Consider the following 21905-nt stretch of genomic DNA (forward strand, 5'->3'; position numbering starts at 1 on the left):
TCTGACCTTTCCTCAACCCTTCTTGAACATGGGGATTCCCCAAAGTGGTTCACAGCCAATGAGGTACTTTGTGAAGTGTAGTTGCTGCTGGGGGAAACCCGCGCAGCAAGACCCCACACGCAGCAAAGCTTTATAAAACCGGATAATGATTTGAAAATGAAAATCGCTTATTGTCACAAGTAGGCTTCAAATGAAGTTACTGTGAAAAGCCCCTAGTCGCCACATTCCGGCGCCTGTTCGGGGAGGCTGGTACGGGAATTGAACCGTGCTGCTGGCCTGCCTTGGTCTGCTTTCAAAGCCAGCGATTTAGCCCAGTGTGCTAAACCAGCCCCTTTTGTGATGCTTGTTACAAAATAAATATTGTCCCAGGACACTATCTTTTGGGGGGAGGGGATTTTATTTTTGGGCGGTGAATCCGAGAGAAGGTCGATATCTTTTGGGGGTCACAGGGAGTTGGTTACTGCCCGAGGCAGTGCCACTATCTGCAGCACCGCCCACCAGGACCCGGCGGGTAGTCCTGTCAGGAGTGGATGCCCGTCTGACCCCAGCTCCTGAAAATAAAAACATGAGAAATCTGACCAGCGTGGACCACACACCTCAGTTTCAAAGTCCATGTTGAGAATCCTGTCGGCCTCGTCCATCACCAGGTATTTCAGCGATCGCAGGTTAAACCCCTTTGTGTTCTGAAGGTGATCGATCAGGCGTCCCGGGGTGGCTGGCAGAGAGAGACAAGAGTTAGTGACAACCAGACCAGTCCTCCTGGGTAACCTGGTTAACCAGACCACTGCCCTCCCAGATAACTAGGTTAACCAGTCCATTGACCTCCTAGATAACCAGGTTAACAAGTCCACTGCCCTCACGGATAACTAGGTTAACCAGTCCATTGACCTCCTAGATAACCAGGTTAACAAGTCCACTGCCCTCACGCATAACTAGGTTAACCTGTCCACTGACCTCCTAGATAACCAGGTTAACAAGTCCACTGCCCTCCCAGATAACTAGGTTAACCAGTCCATTGACCTCCTAGATAACCAGGTTAACAAGTCCACTGCCCTCACAGACAACTAGGTTAACCAGTCCATTGACCGCCTAGATAACCAGGTTAACAAGTCCACTGCCCTCACAGATAACTAGGTTAACCTGTCCACCGCCATCCCAGATAACCAGGTTAACCTGTCCACTGCCCTCACAGATAACTAGGTTAACCAGTCCATTGACCGCCTAGATAACCAGGTTAACAAGTCCACTGCACTCACGGATAACTAGGTTAACCTGTCCACTGACCTCCGAGATAACACGGATAACTAGGTTAACCTGCCCACTGACCTCCTAGATAACCAGGTTAACCTGTCCACTGTCCTCTTGGATAACCAGGTTAACCAGTCCACTACCCTCTGAGATAACCAGGGTAACCAGTCCACTGCCCTGTCAGATAACCAGGTTAACCAGACCACTGCCCTCTCAGATAACCAGGTTAACCTGTCCACTGCCCTCCTAGATAACAAGTCCACTGCCCTGTCAGATAACCAGGTTAACCAGACCACTGCCCTCTCAGATAACCAGGTTAACCAGTCCACTGCCCTCTCGGATAACCAGGTTAACCAGTCCACTGCCCTCCTAGATAACCAGGTTAAACTGTCCACTGCCCTCTCGGATAACCAGGTTAAACTGTCCACTGCCCTCTCGGATAACCAGGTTAAACTGTCCACTGCCCTCTCGGATAACTAGGTTAACCTGTCCACTGACCTCCTAGATAACCAGGTTAACCTGTCCACTGTCCTCTTGGATAACCAGGTTAACCAGTCCACTACCCTCTGAGATAACCAGGGTAACCAGTCCACTGCCCTGTCAGATAACCAGGTTAACCAGACCACTGCCCTCTCAGATAACCAGGTTAACCTGTCCACTGCCCTCCTAGATAACAAGTCCACTGCCCTGTCAGATAACCAGGTTAACCAGACCACTGCCCTCTCAGATAACCAGGTTAACCTGTCCACTGCCCTCCTAGATAACCAGGTTAACCAGTCCACTGCCCTCTCGGATAACCAGGTTAACCAGTCCACTGCCCTCCTAGATAACCAGGTTAACCAGTCCACTGCCCTCTCGGATAACCAGGTTAACCAGTCCACTGCCCTCCTAGATAACCAGGTTAAACTGTCCACTGCCCTCTCGGATAACCAGGTTAAACTGTCCACTGCCCTCTCGGATAACCAGGTTAAACTGTCCACTGCCCTCTCGGATATACAGGTTAACCTGTCAACTGACCACCTAGATAACCAGGTTAACCTGTCCACTGCTCGCTTGGATAACCATGTTAGCCTGTCGACTGACCACCTACATAACCAGGTTAACCAGTCCAATGCCCTCCCAGATAACCAGGTTAACCAGACCACTGCCCTCCCAGAAACCAGGTTAACCTGTCCACTGCTCTCTTGGATAACCATGTTAACCTGTCGACTGCCACCTATATAACCATGTTAACCAGTCCAATGCCCTCCCAGGTAACCAGGTTAACCAGTCCACTGCCCTCTCGGATAACCAGATTAACCAGTCCACTGCCCTCTCGGATAACCAGGTTAACCAGTCCATTGCCCTCTCAGATAACCAGGTTAACCAGTCCACTGCCCCCTCGGATAATCAGGTGAACCAGTCCACTGCCCTCCCAGATAACCAGGTTTACCAGTCCACTGCCCTCTCGGATAACCAGATTAACCAGTCCACTGCCCTCTCGGATAACCAGGTTAACCAGTACATTACCCTCTCGGATAACCAGGTTAACCTGTCCAGTAACCTCCTGAATAACCAGAGTAACCTGTCCACTGACCACCTTGATAACCAGGTTAACCTGTCCACTGTCCTCTCGGGTAACCAGGTTAACAAGTCCACTGCCCTCCCAGATAACCAGGTTAACCTGCCCATAGTCCTCCTGGGTAACCATTGTAGCCGCCTGGGATGGCCACTTCCAGAATACAAAATGGATGTTTGAATAGACTGCAGGGAACAATGGACAATGCTTAGAAAGCAGGCAGGCACAGAGCCTGTACGTGTATTGGAACCGCAGCTCCCAGACGAGACTGAAACTGTAGGTCCATTAGCATATTGATGGCCCATCTCCGGGAACAAAGGGAGATACTTAAGTAACCGATCTGGCCCCAGACCTCGCGGCGCCAGTTCCCCAAACCAAAAGCACAAACAAAGCCAGGTCAACGGCCAACTAGGACACGCCCAGCCATCAGGGCACCCACCCCTTTATTGGTCAAGATCAATACAAGTAGGCAGCACGGTGGCGCAGTGGTTAGCACTGCTGCCTCACGGCGCCGAGGTCCCAGGTTCAATCCCGGCTCTGGGACACTGTCCGTGTGGAGTTTGCACATTCTCCCCGTGTTTGCATGGGTTTCGCCCACAACCCAAAGATGTGCAGGGTAGGTGGATTGACGATGTTAAATTGCCCCTTAATTGGAAAAAATGAATTGGGTATTCTAAATTTTTTATTTAAAAAAAAAAATAATAATAAATAAAAATTTAAAAAAGATCAATACAACTGATCAAGATACGGCCCACTTGCTTGGGGCCAAGTTCAAGGCCCGCCCAAAAGCGCGCGAAGCCCCCTTCGGGTATAAGAAGAAGGCCCCAGGAGAGAATCGCTCTCTTAGACTTGGCTCTCACAGCGGAGAGACCCGCCCACCAGCTGCACCAGAAGCAAGTAAGGTCAACACTCGCTACCAGACAGACGACCTTAGCTGTTTCCCCTTCACCACTTCGACCCCAGCAGCCTCAGAACCGAACAACGGCCATTGTTCCTCTGACTGAGTGGGCGCCCGAAGTGAAGTATAGGCTTTAGCAGTAGTGATAGTTTAGTCTGTAGTATTTGTGCATGAGTATATTTAACTGTGTGTGTAAATAAATAGTATTGACTTTGAACTAAAATGTGTACCGACTCTTTGATCAGTATTCGAGTTTGAACCTTGTGGCGGTATCGAAAGATACCTGGCGACTCTAAAGCAAACGTAATTAGGATTAAGGAAGGTGGCCATATTGACCGCCATATTCAGAGCCAAATAAACAAGAGCAACACCATAGATTACCGAAAGTGCAGAGGGAAGCCACTCAGCCCATCAAGTATGCACTGACTCAGCGCTCACGGACGCTCTCTCACACCCCCATACACGCGTGCACACACACGCATGCTCTCACACCCCCATACGTGCTCTCTCTCACACGCACTGGCTCACACACACAGGCTAATGGTTTTCGGGAGTCCGGTTGGTAGAGTCTTTTTTAAGTCTTCATTGTTAGTCACTTCACTGCTGAAGCTGAATAAAGCTTGGCCCGTGAGAGAGTACAAACTGAATAATACTTAGAAATGAAATACAAAGTCAAACACATAACAAAAGCATAAACACAAAATAAATGACTGAACTTTAAACAAAACGGATGATTCAAGAATTCAGGAACGAAACCTGAAACACGAGGTCCTATTTTTAAGGGGATTCTTATCTCTAGTTTAACCCCTCGTTTGGGTTCATTGGCTTCTAATTTTTAGCAAGGACCTCCCGGTTTGTTCAAATGAATGTCTGTTACTAAGAGGATAACTTGTAGGCAGCACAGCGGCGCATTGGTTAGCACTGCAGCCTCACGGTGCCGAGGTCTCAGGTTCGATCCAGGCCCCGGGTCACTGTCCGTGTGGAGTTTGCACATTCTCCCAGTGTCTGCGTGGGTTTTGTCCCCACAACCCAAAGATGTGCAGGGTAGGTGGATTGGTCACGCTAAACTGCCCCTTAAATGGAAAAAAATGAAGTGGGTACTCTAAATTTAAAAGAAAGAGGATAACTTGTTTATCAAACATTGGACATTACTCAAGATTGACTGGTGCCTGTCAAAACTAGCTCAGTGTATGCGTACGCAACCTTAGGAAATGTACAGAGTTACTATTAATGAAATGAAATGAAAATCGCTTATTGTCATGAGTAGGCTTCAAATGAAGTTACTGTGAAAAGCCCTTAGTCGCCACATTCCGGAGCCTGTTCGGGGAGGCTGTTACGGGAATTGAACTGTGCTGCTGGTTTGCCTTGGTCTGCTTTCAAAGCCAGCGATTTAGCCCTGTGCTAAACAACCCCTGTATTTCTCACGCTTCGCCATATTTCATAGCTTGGCGGAGATCGAACTAAAAATTGATTAGTTGATTATACAGGGAACACTCTGTTTTCAGTATTGAATACAATGGAAAGCTATGGTTAATTCACTTTTTGAGAAATGACTGAGTTCCCACATTCAGGACTACGACAGTCCCCAGGGCCTGATGGGATCTACCCCAGAACACTGAAGGAGGCTAGAGAGGAAATTGCTGAGGCCTTGACAGAAATCTTTGGATCCTCACTGTCTTCAGGTGATGTCCCGGACGACTGGAGAATAGCCAATGTTGTTCCTCTGTTTAAGAAGAGTAGCAAGGATAATCCAGGGAACTACAGGCCGGTGAGCCTTACTTCAGTGGTAGGGAAATTACTGGAGAGAATTCTTCAAGACAGGATCTACTCCCATTTGGAAGCAAATGGACGTATGAATGAGAGGCAGCATGGTTTTGTGAAGGGGAGGTCGTGTCTCACTAACTTGATAGAGCTTTTCGAGGAGGTCACAAAGATGATTGATGCAGGTAGGGCAGTGGATGTTGTCTATATGGACTTCAGTAAGGCCTTTGACAAGGTCCCTCATGGTAGGCTAGTACAAAAGTTGAAGTCACACGGGATCAGGGGTGAGCTGGCAAGGTGGATACAGAACTGGCTAGGTCATAGAAGGCAGAGAGTAGCAATGGAAGGATGCTTTTCTAATTGGAGGGCGGAGACCAGTGGTGTTCCGCAGGGATCATGGCTGGGACCTTTGCTGTTTGTAGTATATATGAATGATTTGGAGGAAAATGTAACTGGTCTGATTAGTAAGTTTGCAGACGACACAAAGGTTGGTGGAATTGCGGATAGCGATGAGGACTGTCAGAGGATACAGCAGGCTGAACTCGCTGCCGGAGGAGGTGGTGGAAGCAGGGACAATAGTGACATTTAAGGGGCATCTTGACAAATACATGAATAGGATGGGAATAGAGGGATACGGACCAAGGAAGTGTAGAAGATTGTAGTTTAGTCGGGCAGCATGGTCGGCACGGGCTTGGAGGGCCGAAGGGCCTGTTCCTGTGCTGTACATTTCTTTGTTCTTAGTATTTTGCTTATTGTTTATATGCATTCAACTGGCCCCTATATGAATAAATAGAGGGGTTGTAAACACTCACCAATAACAACATGTGGCTTCTTGGCCAGAGCAAGACTCTGTGACATCATATCAATTCCACCAACAATGACCGCTGTAATGAAAAAGCAAATCCATCATTAGGACAGGGAGCAGCTCCTTCACCCGAGCTCAACACATTCATTCAGGAGCTGAAACATTTGGGGATCTTTAGAACAGAGGAGGTGCTAATTAAACACATCTTATTCGATTTGATTCTCTCTTTTACCAGGATACGATGCAAAGGGGTTTAACCTCTTGTATCATTACCTTGTCACTCACAAGCTATTTTTGTGATCTTCATACAGATCATATCAGGTTTAGTTTGTGGTTACCTTTGGGTATAATTAATTCTAAAGCAGAGTTGTTGTTATTGAGAGAGCAGCAGGCACAGAGTTTCTGCATTACAGGGTTCAGAACAAGAACAAAGAAATGTACAGCACAGGAACAGGCCCTTCGGCCCTCCAAGCCCGTGCCGACCATGCTGCCCGACTAAACTACAATCTTCTACACTTCCTGGGTCCGTATCCCTCTATTCCCATCCTATTCATATATTTGTCAAGATGCCCCTTAAATGTCACTATCGTCCCTGCTTCCACCACCTCCTCCGGTAGCGAGTTCCAGGCACCCACTACCCTGTGTAAAAAAACGTGCCTCGTACATCTACTCTAAACCTTGTCCCTCGCACCTTAAACCTATGCCCCCTAGTAATAGACCCCTCTACCCTGGGGAAAAGCCTCTGACTATCCACTCTGTCTATGCCCCACATAATTTTGTAGACCTCTATCAGGTCGCCCCTCAACCTCCGTCGTTCCAGTGAGAACAAACCGAGTTTATTCCACCTCTCCTCATAGCTAATGCCCTCCGTACCAGGCAACATCCTGGTAAATCTCTTCTGCACCCTCTCTAAAGCCTCCACATCCTTCTGGTAGTGTGGCGACCAGAATTGAACACTATACTCCAAGTGTGGCCTAACTAAGTTTCTATACAGCTGCAACCTGACTTGCCAATTCTTATACTCAATGCCCCGGCCAATGAAGGCAAGCATGCCGTATGCCCTCTTGACTACCTTCTCCACCTGTGTTGCCCCTTTCAGTGACCAGTGGACCTGTACTCCTAGATCTCTATGACTTTCAATACTCTTGAGGGTTCTACCATTCACTGTATATTCCCTACCTGCATTAGACCTTCCAAAATGCATTACCTCACATTTGTCCGGATTAAACTCCATCTGCCATCTCTCCGCCCAAGTCTCCAAACAATCTAAATCCTGCTGTATCCTCTGACATTCATCGCTATCTGCAATTCCACCAACCTTTGTGTCGTCTGCAAACTTACTAATCAGACCAGTTACATTTTCCACCAAATCATTTATATATACTACAAACAGCAAAGGTCCCAGCCATGATCCCTGCGGAACACCACTGGTCACAGCCCTCCAATTAGAAAAGCATCCTTCCATTGCTACTCTCTGCCTTCTATAACCTAGCCAAACTGTATCCACCTTGCCAGCTCACCCCTGATCCCGTGTGACTTCAACTTTTGTACTAGTCTACCATGAGGGACCTTGTCAAAGGCCTTACTGAAGTCCATATAGACAACATCCACTGCCCTACCTGCATCAATCATCTTTGTGACCTCCTCGAAAAGCTCTATCAAGTTAGTGAGACACGACCTCCCCTTCACAAAACCATGCTGCCTCTCACTAATACGTCCATTTGCTTCCAAATGGGAGTAGATCCTGTCTTGAAGAATTCTCTCCAGTAATTTCCCTACCACTGAAGTAAGGCTCACCGGCCTGTAGTTCCCTGGATTATCCTTGCTACTCTTCTTAAACAGAGGAACAACATTGGCTATTCTCCAGTCCTCCGGGACATCACCTGAAGACAGTGAGGATCCAAAGATTTCTGTCAAGGCCTCAGCAATTTCCTCTCCAGCCTCCTTCAGTATTCTGGGGTAGATCCCATCAGGCCCTGGGGACCTATCTACCGTAATATTTTTTAAGACGCACAACACCTCGTCTTTTTGGATCTCAATGTGACCCAGGCTATCTACTCACCCTTCTCCAGACTCAACATCTACCAATTCCTTCTCTTTGGTGAATACTGATGCAAAGTATTCGTTTAGGCCTCGCCCATTTCCTCTGGCTCCACACATAGATTCCCTTGCCTATCCTTCAGTGGGCCAACCCTTTCCCTGGCTACGCTCTTGCTTTTTATGTACGTATAAAAAGCCTTGGGATTTTCCTTAACCCTATTTGCCAATGACATTTCGTGACCCCTTCTAGCCCTCCTGACTCCTTGCTTAAGTTCCTTCCTACTTTCCTTATATTCCACGCAGGCTTCGTCTGTTCCCAGCCTTTTAGCCCTGACAAATGCCTCCTTTTTCTTTTTGACGAGGCCTACAATATCTCTCTTTATCCAAGGTTCCTGAAAATTGCCGTATTTATCCTTCTTCCTCACAGGAACATGCCGGTCCCGAATTCCTTTCAACTGACACTTGAAAGCCTCCCACATGTCAGATGTTGATTTGCCCTCAAACATCCGCCCCCAATCTAAGTTCTTCAGTTCCCGCCTAATATTGTTATAATTAGCCTTCCCCCAATTTAGCACATTCATCCTAGGACCACTCTTATCCTTGTCCACCAGCACTTTAAAACTTACTGAATTGTGGTCACTGTTCCCGAAATGCTCCCCTACTGAAACTTCTACCACCTGGCCAGGCTCATGCTCATTCCAATACCCGGTCCAGTACCGCCCCTTCCCGAGTTGGACTGTCTACATATTGTTTTAAGAAGCCCTCCTGGATGCTCCTTACAAACTCTGCCCCGTCTAAGCCCTTGGCACTAAGTGAGTCCCAGTCAATATTGGGGAAGTTGAAGTCTCCCATCACCACAACCCTGTTGTTTTTACTCTTTTCCAAAATCTGTCTACCTATCTGCTCCTCTATCTCCCGTTGGCTGTTGGGTGGCCTGTAGTAAACCCCCAACATTGTGACTGCACCCTTCTTATTCCTGATCTCTACCCATATAGCCTCACTGCCCTCTGAGGTGTCCTCCCGTAGTACAGCTGTGATTTTCTTCCTAACCAGTAGCGCAACTCCGCCACGCCTTTTACATCCCCCTCTATCCCGCCTGAAACATCTAAATCCTGGAACGTTTAGCTGCCAATCCTGCCCTTCCCTCAACCAGGTCTCTGTAATGGCAACAACATCATAGTTCCAAGTACTAATACAAGCTCGAAGTTGATCTGCCTTACCCGTAATACTTATTGCATTAAAACATATGCACTTCAGGCCACCAGACCCACTGTGTTCAGCAACTTCCCCCTGTCTGCTCTGCCTCAGAGCCACACTGTCCCTATTCCCTAGTTCTCCCTCAATGCTCTCACCTTCTGACCTATTGCTCCCGTGCCCACCCCCCTGCCATACTAGTTTAAACCCTCCTGTGACACTAGCAAACCTCGCGGCCAGGATATTTATGCCTCTCCAGTTTAGATGCAACCCGTCCTTCTTATATGGGTCACACCTGCCCCGGAAGAGCTCCCAGTGGTCCAGATAACGGAAACCCTCCCTCCTACACCAGCTGTTTAGCCACGTGTTTAGCTGCTCTATCTTCCTATTTCTAGCCTCACTGGCACGTGGCACAGGGAGTAATCCCGAGATTACAACCCGAGAGGTCCTGTCTTTTAACTTTCTGCCTAGCTCCCTGAACTCCTGCTGCAGGACCGCAGGACTCTTCCTGCCTATGTCGTTAGCACCAATATGTACAACGACCTCTACCTGTTTGCCCTCCCCCTTCAGGATGCCCTCTACCCGTTCGGAGACATCCTGGATCCTGGCACCAGGGAGGCAACATACCATCCTGGAGTCTCTTTCACGTCCACAGAAGCGCCTATCTGTGCCCCTGACTATAGAGTCCCCTATTACTATTGCTCTTCTGCGCTTTGACCCTCCCTTCTGAACATCAGAGCCAGCCGTGGCGCCATTGCTCTGGCTGCTGCTGTTTTCCCCTGATAGGCTATTTCCCCCGACAGTATCCAAAGGGGTATACCTGCTCGAGAGGGGGACAACCACAGGGGATTCCTGCACTGACTGCCTGCCCTTTCTGGTGGTCACCCATTTCTCTGCCTGCACCTTGGGTGTGACCACATTTATATAACTGTGATCTATGACGCTTTCCGCCACCTGCATGCTCCTAAGTGCATCCAATTGCTGCTCCAACCGAACCATGCGGTCTGTGAGGAGCTGCAGTTGGGTGCACGTTCTGCAGATGAAGCCATCCGGGACGCTGGAAGCCTCCCGGACCTGCCACATCTCACAGTCAGAGCACTGCACCCCTCTAACTGACATTGCGTCAATTAATCAGTAAATTAAAATTAAAAGTTAAAACAATTTTTTTTTTAAGTTACAGTTAACTATCTGTTTCCTAGCACTAGATTTCTACTATAAATGTGAAAGCTAAATATAGTACTCTCCGATCTGGCTTAGATACCCCTCTAAATTATAATTAAGTAATTATGTTTAATTAGTTACCAATGCTTAATTTTTTAAATTTAGTGCAGATTCCCAACCAGAGTTTATCAATTTACCCTAATTCCTCACATAGTAACCTCATCACTCCAGTCAGAATTAAAATCACCATACTCCCCCCCCCCCCCCCCCGTGCACCCCAACACCCCTCTCAATGCCCCTTCCATCTGCCCCCCCACTCCCCAAACACACACACCCCAACTCCTTCCTCCCTCCCCATATTGCAACCCCACTCCCCACCCCTCCCGACACACCCTACCTTCCCCAAACTCCCCCGTCCCCTCCCCGCGCCCCAGTCACCAGCACCCCCCCCCCCCCCCCACTCTTTACTCACCAGATTTCACTCCAATCGAAGATCCCAAAGCTTCGAATTGTTCGGAGATCTGAAAGGCAAGCTCGCGGGTTGGGGTCAGGACAAGGGCAAAGAGTCGCTGAGGTTTCTCCAGGAGAGCCTGCAGGATGGGGAGGGCAAAGGCACCGGTCTTCCCTGAGCCGGTCTCCGCCAGGCCGATAATGTCCCGCCCTGAAAGGGAAGATAACAAAGTTAAACGAGGTTGCCGCAGAGACAGTCACGAGCTTTACACAGTCTCTACTGCCACTAACTCCCCATAGGTGGGTTGCAACGAGCATTTCCTCACAGAAGAGGGAATGGCAAATGCAGAGCTCTCTCCCCCAAAACAATAGTTGAGGCTGCGGAGTCGGAAATCGATGGGGTTCAGATACAGTTCGGTGATCTGGTCGAATGGAGGGAAAGGTCCAAGGACTGAATTGCCTCCTCCTGTTCCTCATTAGCCTAATTCCGAGATAAACAAGCAGAGATAGAGTTCCTGAACGTCAACAACACTTTTCATTCCTCAGAACAGCTGAGAGTGTTTCACAGCCGATAAAGTGCAGTCACTGCTGTCAGGACTGTAAGTTTCAGGGCAACCCTCCATATTTTTAAAAGGACTCAGGAGAAACCTGACATTTTAAAGCGGCCAACGCTGGCTGCCGGCTGACAAAACCTCCCAGAAGGCTCGGCAGCACTAACCTAACCTGCCTGTGGATTGGGCCCAGGAAAGGTGCGAGCCACAGGGATCCAGGTGCAGCAGAGACAGCCACACCGGCCATCTAATCACCAGAAGAACAAAGAGAGATGGAGATCAGCAGACGAGAAGAACACAGCCCAGCAGGGAGACAATGGCCACGCAAATCGGCCCCATAACAGAAAACAAAAGACCCAACCTGTTAATGGGATATCGTTTAACAGTTCCTTAAAATTGGTCGACAAGGATTAAACAGGACACTGAAATCGACAAGCAACAGGGTAAGGCAGGTTCAGCCAAAACGAAACTGCCCGTGTCCAGAATCCATTGACCTTGAAATTGCTTATGGGGCGGAGTCAGCCTTTTGAAATTGACTTTTAAAAGAGACGTGCTGGGGGGGGGGGGGGGGGGGGGCTTTTTAGTTTTGTAGAATCGTGACACGAGGGAAGACCAGCCTGCACCCCCTTTTAAACCCAAGGAAGGAAGCACCCGGAGACGACAGAGCCCCCGAGGATTGTAAGTATCCTCAGCCAACTTGTTGAAGTGCCCGAACTAAGATAGGGGTAGAGGCAAGGGGGGGGGGGGGGGGAGCGTTTTAAACTCCGGTAATCTTTTGCTCATCTGTAAAATTGTGTAAAGGAAGATTCTCGTTGTGTCCGTTAGCATTTTTCTCCCGTAGTAATAAGTTTTATTCATGTGTGATGTGATATTGGAGAGGTTGATTTTGATGTTGTTAAGTAAATTGTAAGTTTGAAACTCGTTTGGAGTCTGTCCTGTTCCTTTTTTTCCCCCTCTCACTGACACGCTCTGGCAAAGTCACAACTTTTATCCTCGACCATAATTCCGGAGTCGAGAACTGAGGGTGATGTGGGCGCCTCGAAACGCTCACTCAAGGGAGACGACTGGTTCGGCATAAACAGTGTGATCTCTCTTTTTCTCTCTCTTGGGGAACGACTCGAGTGGAGTAGGTACAGTGTGGCAGCTTGTCCCACCGACAAGAGAGAGAACCACCCAGGCATTGGTGGTGGTTCTGGGATAGCTGTGTGATACAAGTATCAGGGTACCGGTTAGATATAAACGGTGCGCCTGGTTCAGCGCTCTCTCTCCTATGGAGTTGCCCCAGTGCGGCATTCCCCGGCCTTCGAAACTCCGAGGCTTGTAGGAGAGAGACCCTCACAGCTATCGGCAGACCACCAAACACAGGGTGCCTGTAAGTAGAGTAAAGAGAAGGAAACCCCTACACACCTAAAGGAGCAACTGTGGGGTTGAAATGTGTAAATGTTGGTGCCGGGGGCGGGCGGTGCCCGGGGGCGGGCGGTGCCGGGGGGGCGGGAGGTGCCGGGGGCAGGCGGGTGGTGCCTGGGGCGGACGGGCGGTGCCTGGGGCGGGTGGGCGGTGCCTGGGGCGGACGGGCGGTGCCTGGGGCAGGTGGGCGGTGCCTGGGGCGGGTGGGCGGTGCCGGGGGGCAGGCGGTGCCTGGGGCGGACGGGTGGTGCCTGGGGCGGGTGGGCGGTGCCTGGGGCGGGTGGGCGGTGCCTGGGGCGGGTGGGTGGTGCCTGGGGCGGGTGGGCGGTGCCTGGGGCGGGTGGGCGGTGACTGGGGCGGACGGGTGGTGCCTGGGGCGGGTGGGCGGTGCCTGGGGCGGGTGGGCGGTGCCGGGGGGCGGGCAGTGCCTGGGGCGGACGGGTGGTACCTGGGGCGGGTGGGCGGTGCCTGGGGCGGACGGGTGGTGCCTGGGGCGGGTGGGCGGTGCCTGGGGCGGACGGGTGGTGCCTGGGGCGGGTGGGCGGTGCCTGGGGCGGACGGGTGGTGCCTGGGGCGGACGGGTGGTGCCTGGGGCGGGTGGGCGGTACCTGGGGGCGGGTGGGCGGTGCCGGGTGGGCGGTGCCTGGGGCGGACGGGTGGTGCCTGGGGCGGGTGGGCGGTGCCTGGGGCGGACGGGTGGTGCCTGGGGCGGACGGGTGGTGCCTGGGGCGGACGGGTGGTGCCTGGGGCGGACGGGGTGGTGCCTGGGGCGGGTGGGCGGTGCCGGGGTGGGCGGTGCCTGGGGGCGGGTGGGCGGTGCCTGGGGCGGGTGGGCGGTGCCTGGGGCGGACGGGTGGTGCCTGGGGCGGGTGGGCGGTGCCTGGGGCGGGTGGGCGGTGCCTGGGGCGGGGTGGGCGGTGCCTGGGGCGGGTGGGGCGGTGCCTGGGGCGGGTGGGCGGTGCCTGGGGCAGACGGGTGGTGCCTGGGGCGGGTGGGCGGTGCCTGGAGCGGACGGGCGGTGGCCGTGTCGACGCTGGGGGCAAATGAACAGGAGAAAAGTGATGGATTTGAAAGTTGATACATTTCTGACCTTGTAGAGCGACCGGCAAAGCTTCCGTCTGGATTTTGGTGGGTGATTTCCACCCCAGCTCTTCACAGGCCTCACACAGAACCTGAGTCACACCCTGGGAGGCAAAATACACATCACAGCACAGCAATTCCCGCACCATCCCCAGGTCCCGGTTCCGTGTCCCAGCAGCACCTATGTCGATATCCCAGTGTCCCCCCCCCCCCCCCCCACCCCGGGTATCCCACTCCCCCCCCACCCCTCCCCGGGTACCCCAGTCTCCCCACCCCCACTCCCCTGGTGTCCCAACCCCCCCCCTCCCCTCCCCCCCCGGGGTATCCCAGTCCCCCCACTCCCTCCCCGCATATCCCAGTACCCCCCCCCTCCCTCCCTCCACGGGTATCCCAGACCCCTCCCCCTCCCTCCCTCCCCGGGTATTCCAGCCCCCCCTCCCCAGGTACCCCAGTCTCCCCACCACCACTCCCCGGGTATCCCAGTCCCCCCACTCCATCCCCGGGTATCCCTGCACCCCACTCCCCGGGTATCCCACTCCCCACCCTCCCCAGGTATCCCAGTCTCCCACCCCCTCCCCGGGTATCCCAATACCCCCCCTCCCTCCCCGGGTATCCCAGTCTCCCCCCACCCCTCCCCGGGTATCCCAGTCCCCCCCTCCCTCCCCGGGTATCCCTGCACCCCACTCCCCGGGTATCCCAGTCCCCCCCTCCCTCCCCGGGTATCCCTGCACCCCACTCCCCGGGTATCCCACTCCCCACCCTCCCCAGGTACCCCAGTCTCCCCACCCCCACTCCCCGGGTATCCAAGTCCCCCCCCCTCCCACCCCGGGTATCCCTGCCTCCCTCCCCTCCCCGGGTATCCCAGTCTCCCCCCCCTCCCTCCCCGGGTAGCCCAGTCTTCCACCCCCCCCACCCCTCCCCGGGTATCCCAGTCTTCCCCCCCCCCCCACCCCTCCCCGGGTATCCCAGTCTTCCCCCCCCCCACCCCTCCCCGGGTATCCCAGTCTTCCCCCCCCCCACCCCTCCCCGGGTATCCCAGTCTTCCCCCCCCCACACCTCCCCGGGTATCCCAGTCTTCCCCTCCCCACCCTCCCCGGGTCTCCCCCTCCCCGGATCTCCCCCTCCCCTCCCTCACGGGGTCTCCCCCTCCCCTCCCTCCCCGGGTCTCCCCCTCCCCTCCCCGACCTCCCCGGGTATCCCAGTCCCCCCCCCCTCCCTCCCTCCCCGGGTATCCCAGTCCCCCCCCCTCCCTCCCTCCCCGGGTATCCCAGACCCCCCCTCCCTCCCCGGGTATTCCAGTCCCTCCCCCTCCCCTCCCTCCCCGGGTATCCCAGTCCCCCCCCCTCCCCTCCATCCCCGGGTATCCAGTCCCCCCCCTCCCTCCCTATCCGGGTATCCCAGTACCCCCCCTGCCTCCCTCCCTGGGTATCCCAGTCCCCCCCCCTCCCTCCCTCCCCGGGTATCCCCTCCCTCCCTCCCCGGGTATCCCTGTCCCCTCCCTCCCTCCCTCCCCGGGTATCCCAGTCCACCCCCCTCCCTCCCTCCCCGGGTATCCCCTCACTCTCTCCCCGAGTATCCCCTCCCCCTCCCTCCCCGGGTATCACAGTCCCCCCCCTCCCTCCCCGGGTATCCCAGTCCCCCCCCCTCCCTCTCCGGGTATCCCAGTCCCCCCCCTCCCTCCCCGGGTAACCCAGTCCCACCCCCTGCCTCCCTCCCTCCCCGGGTATCCCAGTCCTCCCCCCCCTCCCTCCCCGGGTATCCCAGTCCCCCCCCCCTCCCCGGGTATCCCAGTCCCCCCCCCCTCCCACCCCGGGTATCCCTGCCTCCCTCCCCTCTCCGGGTATCCCAGTCTCCCCCCCCTCCCTCCCCGGGTAGCCCAGTCTTCCCACCCCCCACCACTCCCCGGGTATCCCAGTCTTCCCCCCCCCCCCACCCCTCCCCGGGTATCCCAGTCTTCCCCCCCCCCACCCCTCCCCGGGTATCCCAGTCTTCCCCCCCCCCCCACCCCTCCCCGGGTATCCCAGTCTTCCCCCCCCCCACCCCTCCCCGGGTATCCCAGTCTTCCCCCCCCCACACCTCCCCGGGTATCCCAGTCTTCCCCTCCCCACCCTCCCCGGGTCTCCCCCTCCCCGGATCTCCCCCTCCCCTCCCTCACGGGGTCTCCCCCTCCCCTCCCTCCCCGGGTCTCCCCCTCCCCTCCCCGACCTCCCCGGGTATCCCAGTCCCCCCCCCCTCCCTCCCTCCCCGGGTATCCCAGTCCCCCCCCCTCCCTCCCTCCCCGGGTATCCAGACCCCCCCTCCCTCCCCGGGTATTCCAGTCCCTCCCCCTCCCCTCCCTCCCCGGGTATCCCAGTCCCCCCCCCCTCCCCTCCCTCCCCGGGTATCCCAGTCCCCCCCCTCCCTCCCTATCCGGGTATCCCAGTACCCCCCCTGCCTCCCTCCCTGGGTATCCCAGTCCCCCCCCTCCCTCCCTCCCCGGGTATCCCCTCCTCCCTCCCCGGGTATCCCTGTCCCCTCCCTCCCTCCCTCCCCGGGTATCCCAGTCCACCCCCCCTCCCTCCCTCCCCGGGTATCCCCTCACTCTCTCCCCGAGGATCCCCTCCCCCTCCCTCCCCGGGTATCACAGTCCCCCCCCTCCCTCCCCGGGTATCCCAGTCCCCCCCCTCCCTCTCCGGGTATCCCAGTCCCCCCCCCTCCCTCCCCGGGTAACCCAGTCCCCCCCCCTGCCTCCCTCCCTCCCCGGGTATCCCAGTCCTCCCCCCCTCCCTCCCCGGGTATCCCAGTCCCCCCCCCCCTCCCCGGGTATCCCAGTCCCCCCCCTCCCTCCCTCTCTCCCCGGGTATCCCAGCCTCCCCCCCCTCCCTCCCCGGGTATCCCAGTCCCCCCCCCTCTCTTCCTCCCCGGGTATCCCAGTCCACCCCCCTCTCTCCATCCCCGGGTATCCCAGTCCCCCCCCCTCTCACACCCCGCCCCCCTCCCCGGGTATCCAGTCCCCTCTCTCCCCGGGTATCCCAGTCCCCTCCCTCCCTCCTACCCGGGTATCCCAGTCCCCTCCCTCCCCGGGTATCCCAGTCGACCACCCCCTCCCTCCCTCCCCGGGTATCCCAGTCGCCGTCCCCCTCCCTTCCTCCCCGGGTATCCCAGTCCCCTCCCTCCCTCCCCGGATATCCCAGTCGTCTCCCCCCCTCCCTCCCCCCCCCCCGGATATCCCAATCCCACACCCTCCCTCCCTCCCCGGGTATCCCAGTCGCCCCCCCCCCTTCCTCCCTCCCCGAGTATCCCAGTCCCCCCCCCCCCTTCCTCCCTCCCCGGGTATCCCAGTGCCCCCCCCCTTCCTCCCTCCCCGGGTATCCCAGTGCCCCCCCCCTCCTCCCTCCCCGGGTATCCCAGTCCCCTCCCCCCCCGGGTATCCCAGTCGTCCCCCCCTTCCTCCCTCCATCCCCGGGTATCCCAGTACCCTCCCTCCCTCCCCGGGTATCCCAGTCCCCTCCCTCCCTCACCAGGTATCCCAGTCCCATCCCTCCCTCCCCGGGTATCCCAGTCCCCTCCCTCCCTCCCCGGGTGTCCCAGTTACCTCCCTCCCTCCCCGGGTATCCCAGTCCCCTCCCTCCCAGGGTATCCCAGTCCCCTCCCTCCCCGGGTATCCCAGTCCCCGCCCTCCCTCCCTCCCCAGGTACCCCAGTCCCCCCCCTCCCTCCCTCCCCGGGTATCCCCTCCCTCCCTCCCCGGGTATCCCCTTCCTCCTTCCCCGGGTATCCCAGCCCCCCCCCTTCCTCCCTCCCGGGTATCCCACTCCCCTCCCCACCCTCCCTCCCCGGGTATCCCAGTCGTCCCCCTCCCTCCCCGGGTATCCCAGTCGTCCCCCCTCCACTCCCCGGGTATCCCAGTCGTCCCCCCCTTCCCCCCCGGGTATCCCAGTCCCCCCCTCCCTTCCCGGGTATCCCAGTCCCCCCCCTCCCTCCCCGGGTATCCCAGTCCCCCCCCTCCCTCCCTCCCCGGGGATCCCAGTCCCCCCCCTCCCTCCCTCCCCGGGGATCCCAGTCCCACCCCTCCCTCCCTCCCCGGGTATCCCAGTCCCCCCCCTCCCTCCCTCCCCGGGTATCCAGACCCCCCCCCCTCCCTCCCTCCCCGGGTATCCCAGTCCCCCCCTCCCTCCCTCCGCGGGTATCCCAGTCCCCCCCCTCCCTCCCTCCCCGGGTATTCCATTCCCCCTTCCCTCCCTCCCCGGGTATCCCCTCCCTCCCCGGGTATCCCCTCCCTCCCTCCCCGGGTATCCCCTCCCTCCCTCCCCGGGTATCCCCTCCCTCCCTCCCCGGGTATCCGCTCCCTCCCTCCCCGGGTATCCCCTCCCTCCCTCCCCGGGTATCCCCTCCCTCCCTCCCCGGGTATCCCAGTCCCACCCCCCCTTCCTCCCTCCCAGGTATCCCAGTCCCCCCTTCCTCCCTCCCCGGGTATCCCAGTCCCCCCCCCTCCCTCCCTCCCCGGGTATCCCAGTCCCGTCCCCCCCCTCCCTCCCTCCCCGGAATCCCAGTCACCCCCCTCCCTCCCTCCCCGGGTATCCCAGTCCCCCCACCCCCCCTCCCTCCCTCCCCGGGAATCCCAGTCCCCCCCCTCCCTCCCTCCCCGGGTATCCCAGTCCCCTCCCCACCCTCCCTCCCCGGGTATGCCAGTCCTTCCCCCCTCCCTCCCCGGGTATCCCAGTCTCCCCCCCTCCCTCCCCGGGTATCCCAGTACCCCCCCCCCCTCCCTCCCCGGGTATCCCAGTCCCCCCCCCTCCCTCCCCGGGTATCCCAGACACCCCCCCCCTCCTCGGGTATCCCAGTCCCCCCCCCCTCCCTCCCCGGGTATCCCAGTCCCCCCCCCCTCCTTCCCCGGGTATCCCAGTCACCCTCCCCCCATCCCAGGTATCCCAGTCCCCCCGCCCGCCTCCCTCCCCTGGTATCCCAGTCCCCCCCCCCTCCCTCCCTCCCCGGGTATCCCAGCTCCCCCCCTTCCTCCCTCCCCGGGTCTCCAGTCCACCCCCCCTCCCCGGGTATCCCAGTCCCCCCCCTCCCTCCCTCCCCGGGTATCCCAGTCCCCCCCCCCCCTCCCTCCCTCCCCGGGTATCCCAGTCCCCCCGCCCCTCCCTCCCTCCCCGGGTATCCCAGTCCCCCTCCCACTCCCTCCCTCCCCGGGTATCCTAGTCCCCCCCTCCCCCCTCCCCCCCTCCCCGGGTATCCCAGTCCCCCCCCCTCCCCCCTCCCCGGGTATCCCAGTCCCCTCCCTCCCTCCCCGGGTATCCCAGTCCCCTCCCTCCCTCCCCTGGTATCCCAGTCCACCCCCCCTCCCTCCCCGGGTATCCCAGTCCCCAACCCCCTCCCTCCCTCCCCGGGTGTCCCAGTCCCCCCCCTCCCAGGGTATCCCAGTCCCCCCCCTCCCTCCCCGGGTATCCCAGTCAACCCCCTCCCTCCCTCCATTCCCGGGTATCCCAGTCCCCCCCCCTCCCTCCCTCCCTCCCCGGGTATCCCAGCTCCCCCCCTCCCCGGGTATCCCAGTCCCCACCCCCCTCCCTCCCTCCCCGGGTGTCCCAGTCCCCCCCCTCCCAGGGTATCCCAGTACCCCCCCCTCCCTCCCTCCCTCCCTCCCAGGGTATCCCAGTACCCCCCCTCCCTCCCTCCCTCCCTCCCAGGGTATCCCAGTTCCCCCCCCCTCCCTCCCCGGGTATCCCAGTCCCCCCCCCCTCCCTCCCCGGGTATCCCAGTCCACCCCTCCCTCCCCGGGTATCCCAGACACCCCCCCTCCTCGGGTATCCCAGTCCCCCCCCCCCTCCCTCCCCGGGTATCCCAGTCCCCCCCCCTCCTTCCCCGGGTATCCCAGTCACCCTCCCCCCATCCCAGGTATCCCAGTCCCCCGCCCGCCTCCCTCCCCTGGTATCCCAGTCCCCCCCCCCTCCCTCCCTCCCCGGGTATCCCAGCTCCCCCCCTTCCTCCCTCCCCGGGTCTCCAGTCCACCCCCCCTCCCCGGGTATCCCAGTCCCCCCCCTCCCTCCCTCCCCGGGTATCCCAGTCCCCCCCCCCTCCCTCCCTCCCCGGGTATCCCAGTCCCCCCGCCCCTCCCTCCCTCCCCGGGTATCCCAGTCCCCCTCCCACTCCCTCCCTCCCCGGGTATCCTAGTCCCCCCCCCTCCCCCCTCCCCCCCTCCCCGGGTATCCCAGTCCCCCCCCCTCCCCCCCTCCCCGGGTATCCCAGTCCCCTCCCTCCCTCCCCGGGTATCCCAGTCCCCTCCCTCCCTCCCCTGGTATCCCAGTCCACCCCCCCTCCCTCCCCGGGTATCCCAGTCCCCAACCCCCTCCCTCCCTCCCCGGGTATCCCAGTCCCCCCCCTCCCTCCCCGGGTATCCCAGTCCACCCCCCTCCCTCCCTCCATTCCCGGGTATCCCAGTCCCCCCCCCTCCCTCCCTCCCTCCCCGGGTATCCCAGCTCCCCCCCTCCCCGGGTATCCCAGTCCCCACCCCCCTCCCTCCCTCCCCGGGTGTCCCAGTCCCCCCCCTCCCAGGGTATCCCAGTACCCCCCCCTCCCTCCCTCCCTCCCTCCCAGGGTATCCCAGTACCCCCCCTCCCTCCCAGGGTATCCCAGTTCCCCCCCCCTCCCTCCCCGGGTATCCCAGTCCCCCCCCCTCCCTCCCCGGGTATCCCAGTCCCCCTCCCCCCTCCCTCCCTCCCTCCCCGGGTATCCCAGCTCCCCCCCCTCCCCGGGTATCCCAGTCCCCCCCCCCTCCCTCCCCGGGTATCCCAGTCCCCCCCCCCCTCCCTCCCCGGGTATCCCAGCTCCCTTCCCTCCCCGGGTATTCCAGTCGTGTCCCCCCCTCCCTCCCTCCCCCCTCCCACCCTCCCCGGGTATCCCGGTCCCCTCCCTCCCTCCCCGGGTATCCCAGTCCCCTCCCTCCCTGGGTATCCCAGTCCCCTCCCTCCCTCCCCGGGTATCCCAGTCCCCTCCCTCCCCGGGTATCCGAGTCCCACCCCCCCCTCCCAGGGTATCCCAGTCCCCCCCACCCTCCCTCCCTCCCAGGGTATCCCAGTCCCCTCCCTCCCAGGGTATCCCAGTCCCCCCCTCCCTCCCTCCCCGGGTATCCCAGTCCCCCCCCCCTCCCTCCCCGGGTATCCCAGTCCCCCCCCTCCCTCCCTCCCCGGGTATCTCAGTCCCCCACCTCCCTCTCCGGGTATCCCAGTCCCCTCCCTCCTCCCTCCCCGGGTATCCCAGTCCCCTCCCTCCCCGGGTATCCCAGTCTCCCCCCCCCTCCCTCCCCGGGTATCTCAGTCCCCCACCTCCCTCTCCGGGTATCCCAGTCCCCTCCCTCCCTCCCTCCCCGGGTATCCAGTCCCCCCCCCCCTCCCTCCCGCCCTCCCCGGGTATCCCAGTCCCCCCCCCTCCCTCCCTCCCTCCCCGGGTATCCCAGTCCCCCCCCCTCCCTCCCGCCCTCCCCGGGTATCCCAGTCCCCCCCCTCCCCCCCCTCCCCGGGTATCCCAGTCGTCGTCCCCCCTCCCTCCCTCCCCCCTCCCACCCTCCCCCGTGTATCCCAGTCCCCTCCCTCCCTCCCGGGTATCCCAGTCCCCCCCCTCCCCGGGTATTCCAGTCGTCGTCCCCCCTCCCTCCCTCCCCGGGTATCCCAGTCGTCGTACCCCTCCCTCCCCGTCCCCCCACTCCCTCCCCCCCCTCCCTCCCCGTCCCCCCCTCTCCCCGTCCCCCTCCCTCCCTCCCCCCCCACTCTCCCCT

The 21905-nt window shown here is 58.9% G+C and overlaps 1 protein-coding gene across 1 annotated transcript in view; it reads right to left on the minus strand.

Annotated features, from left to right (window-relative positions):
• The window catches only part of ddx47 (DEAD (Asp-Glu-Ala-Asp) box polypeptide 47), a 55464-nt gene that overhangs the window by 15920 nt on the left and 17639 nt on the right, over positions 1–21905 (minus strand). Inside the window, exons 2-5 of the mRNA XM_072492467.1 lie at positions 14164–14257; positions 11138–11326; positions 6278–6349; positions 597–715 (exon numbers count right to left, since the gene is read on the minus strand). Of these exons, the coding sequence (XP_072348568.1) occupies positions 597–715; positions 6278–6349; positions 11138–11326; positions 14164–14257 (474 nt within the window). The remainder of the gene's footprint in view (positions 1–596; positions 716–6277; positions 6350–11137; positions 11327–14163; positions 14258–21905) is intronic.

This window comes from Scyliorhinus torazame, chromosome 29 (genome assembly GCF_047496885.1).
Source record: "Scyliorhinus torazame isolate Kashiwa2021f chromosome 29, sScyTor2.1, whole genome shotgun sequence".
In the NCBI taxonomy this organism is placed as follows: domain Eukaryota; kingdom Metazoa; phylum Chordata; class Chondrichthyes; order Carcharhiniformes; family Scyliorhinidae; genus Scyliorhinus; species Scyliorhinus torazame.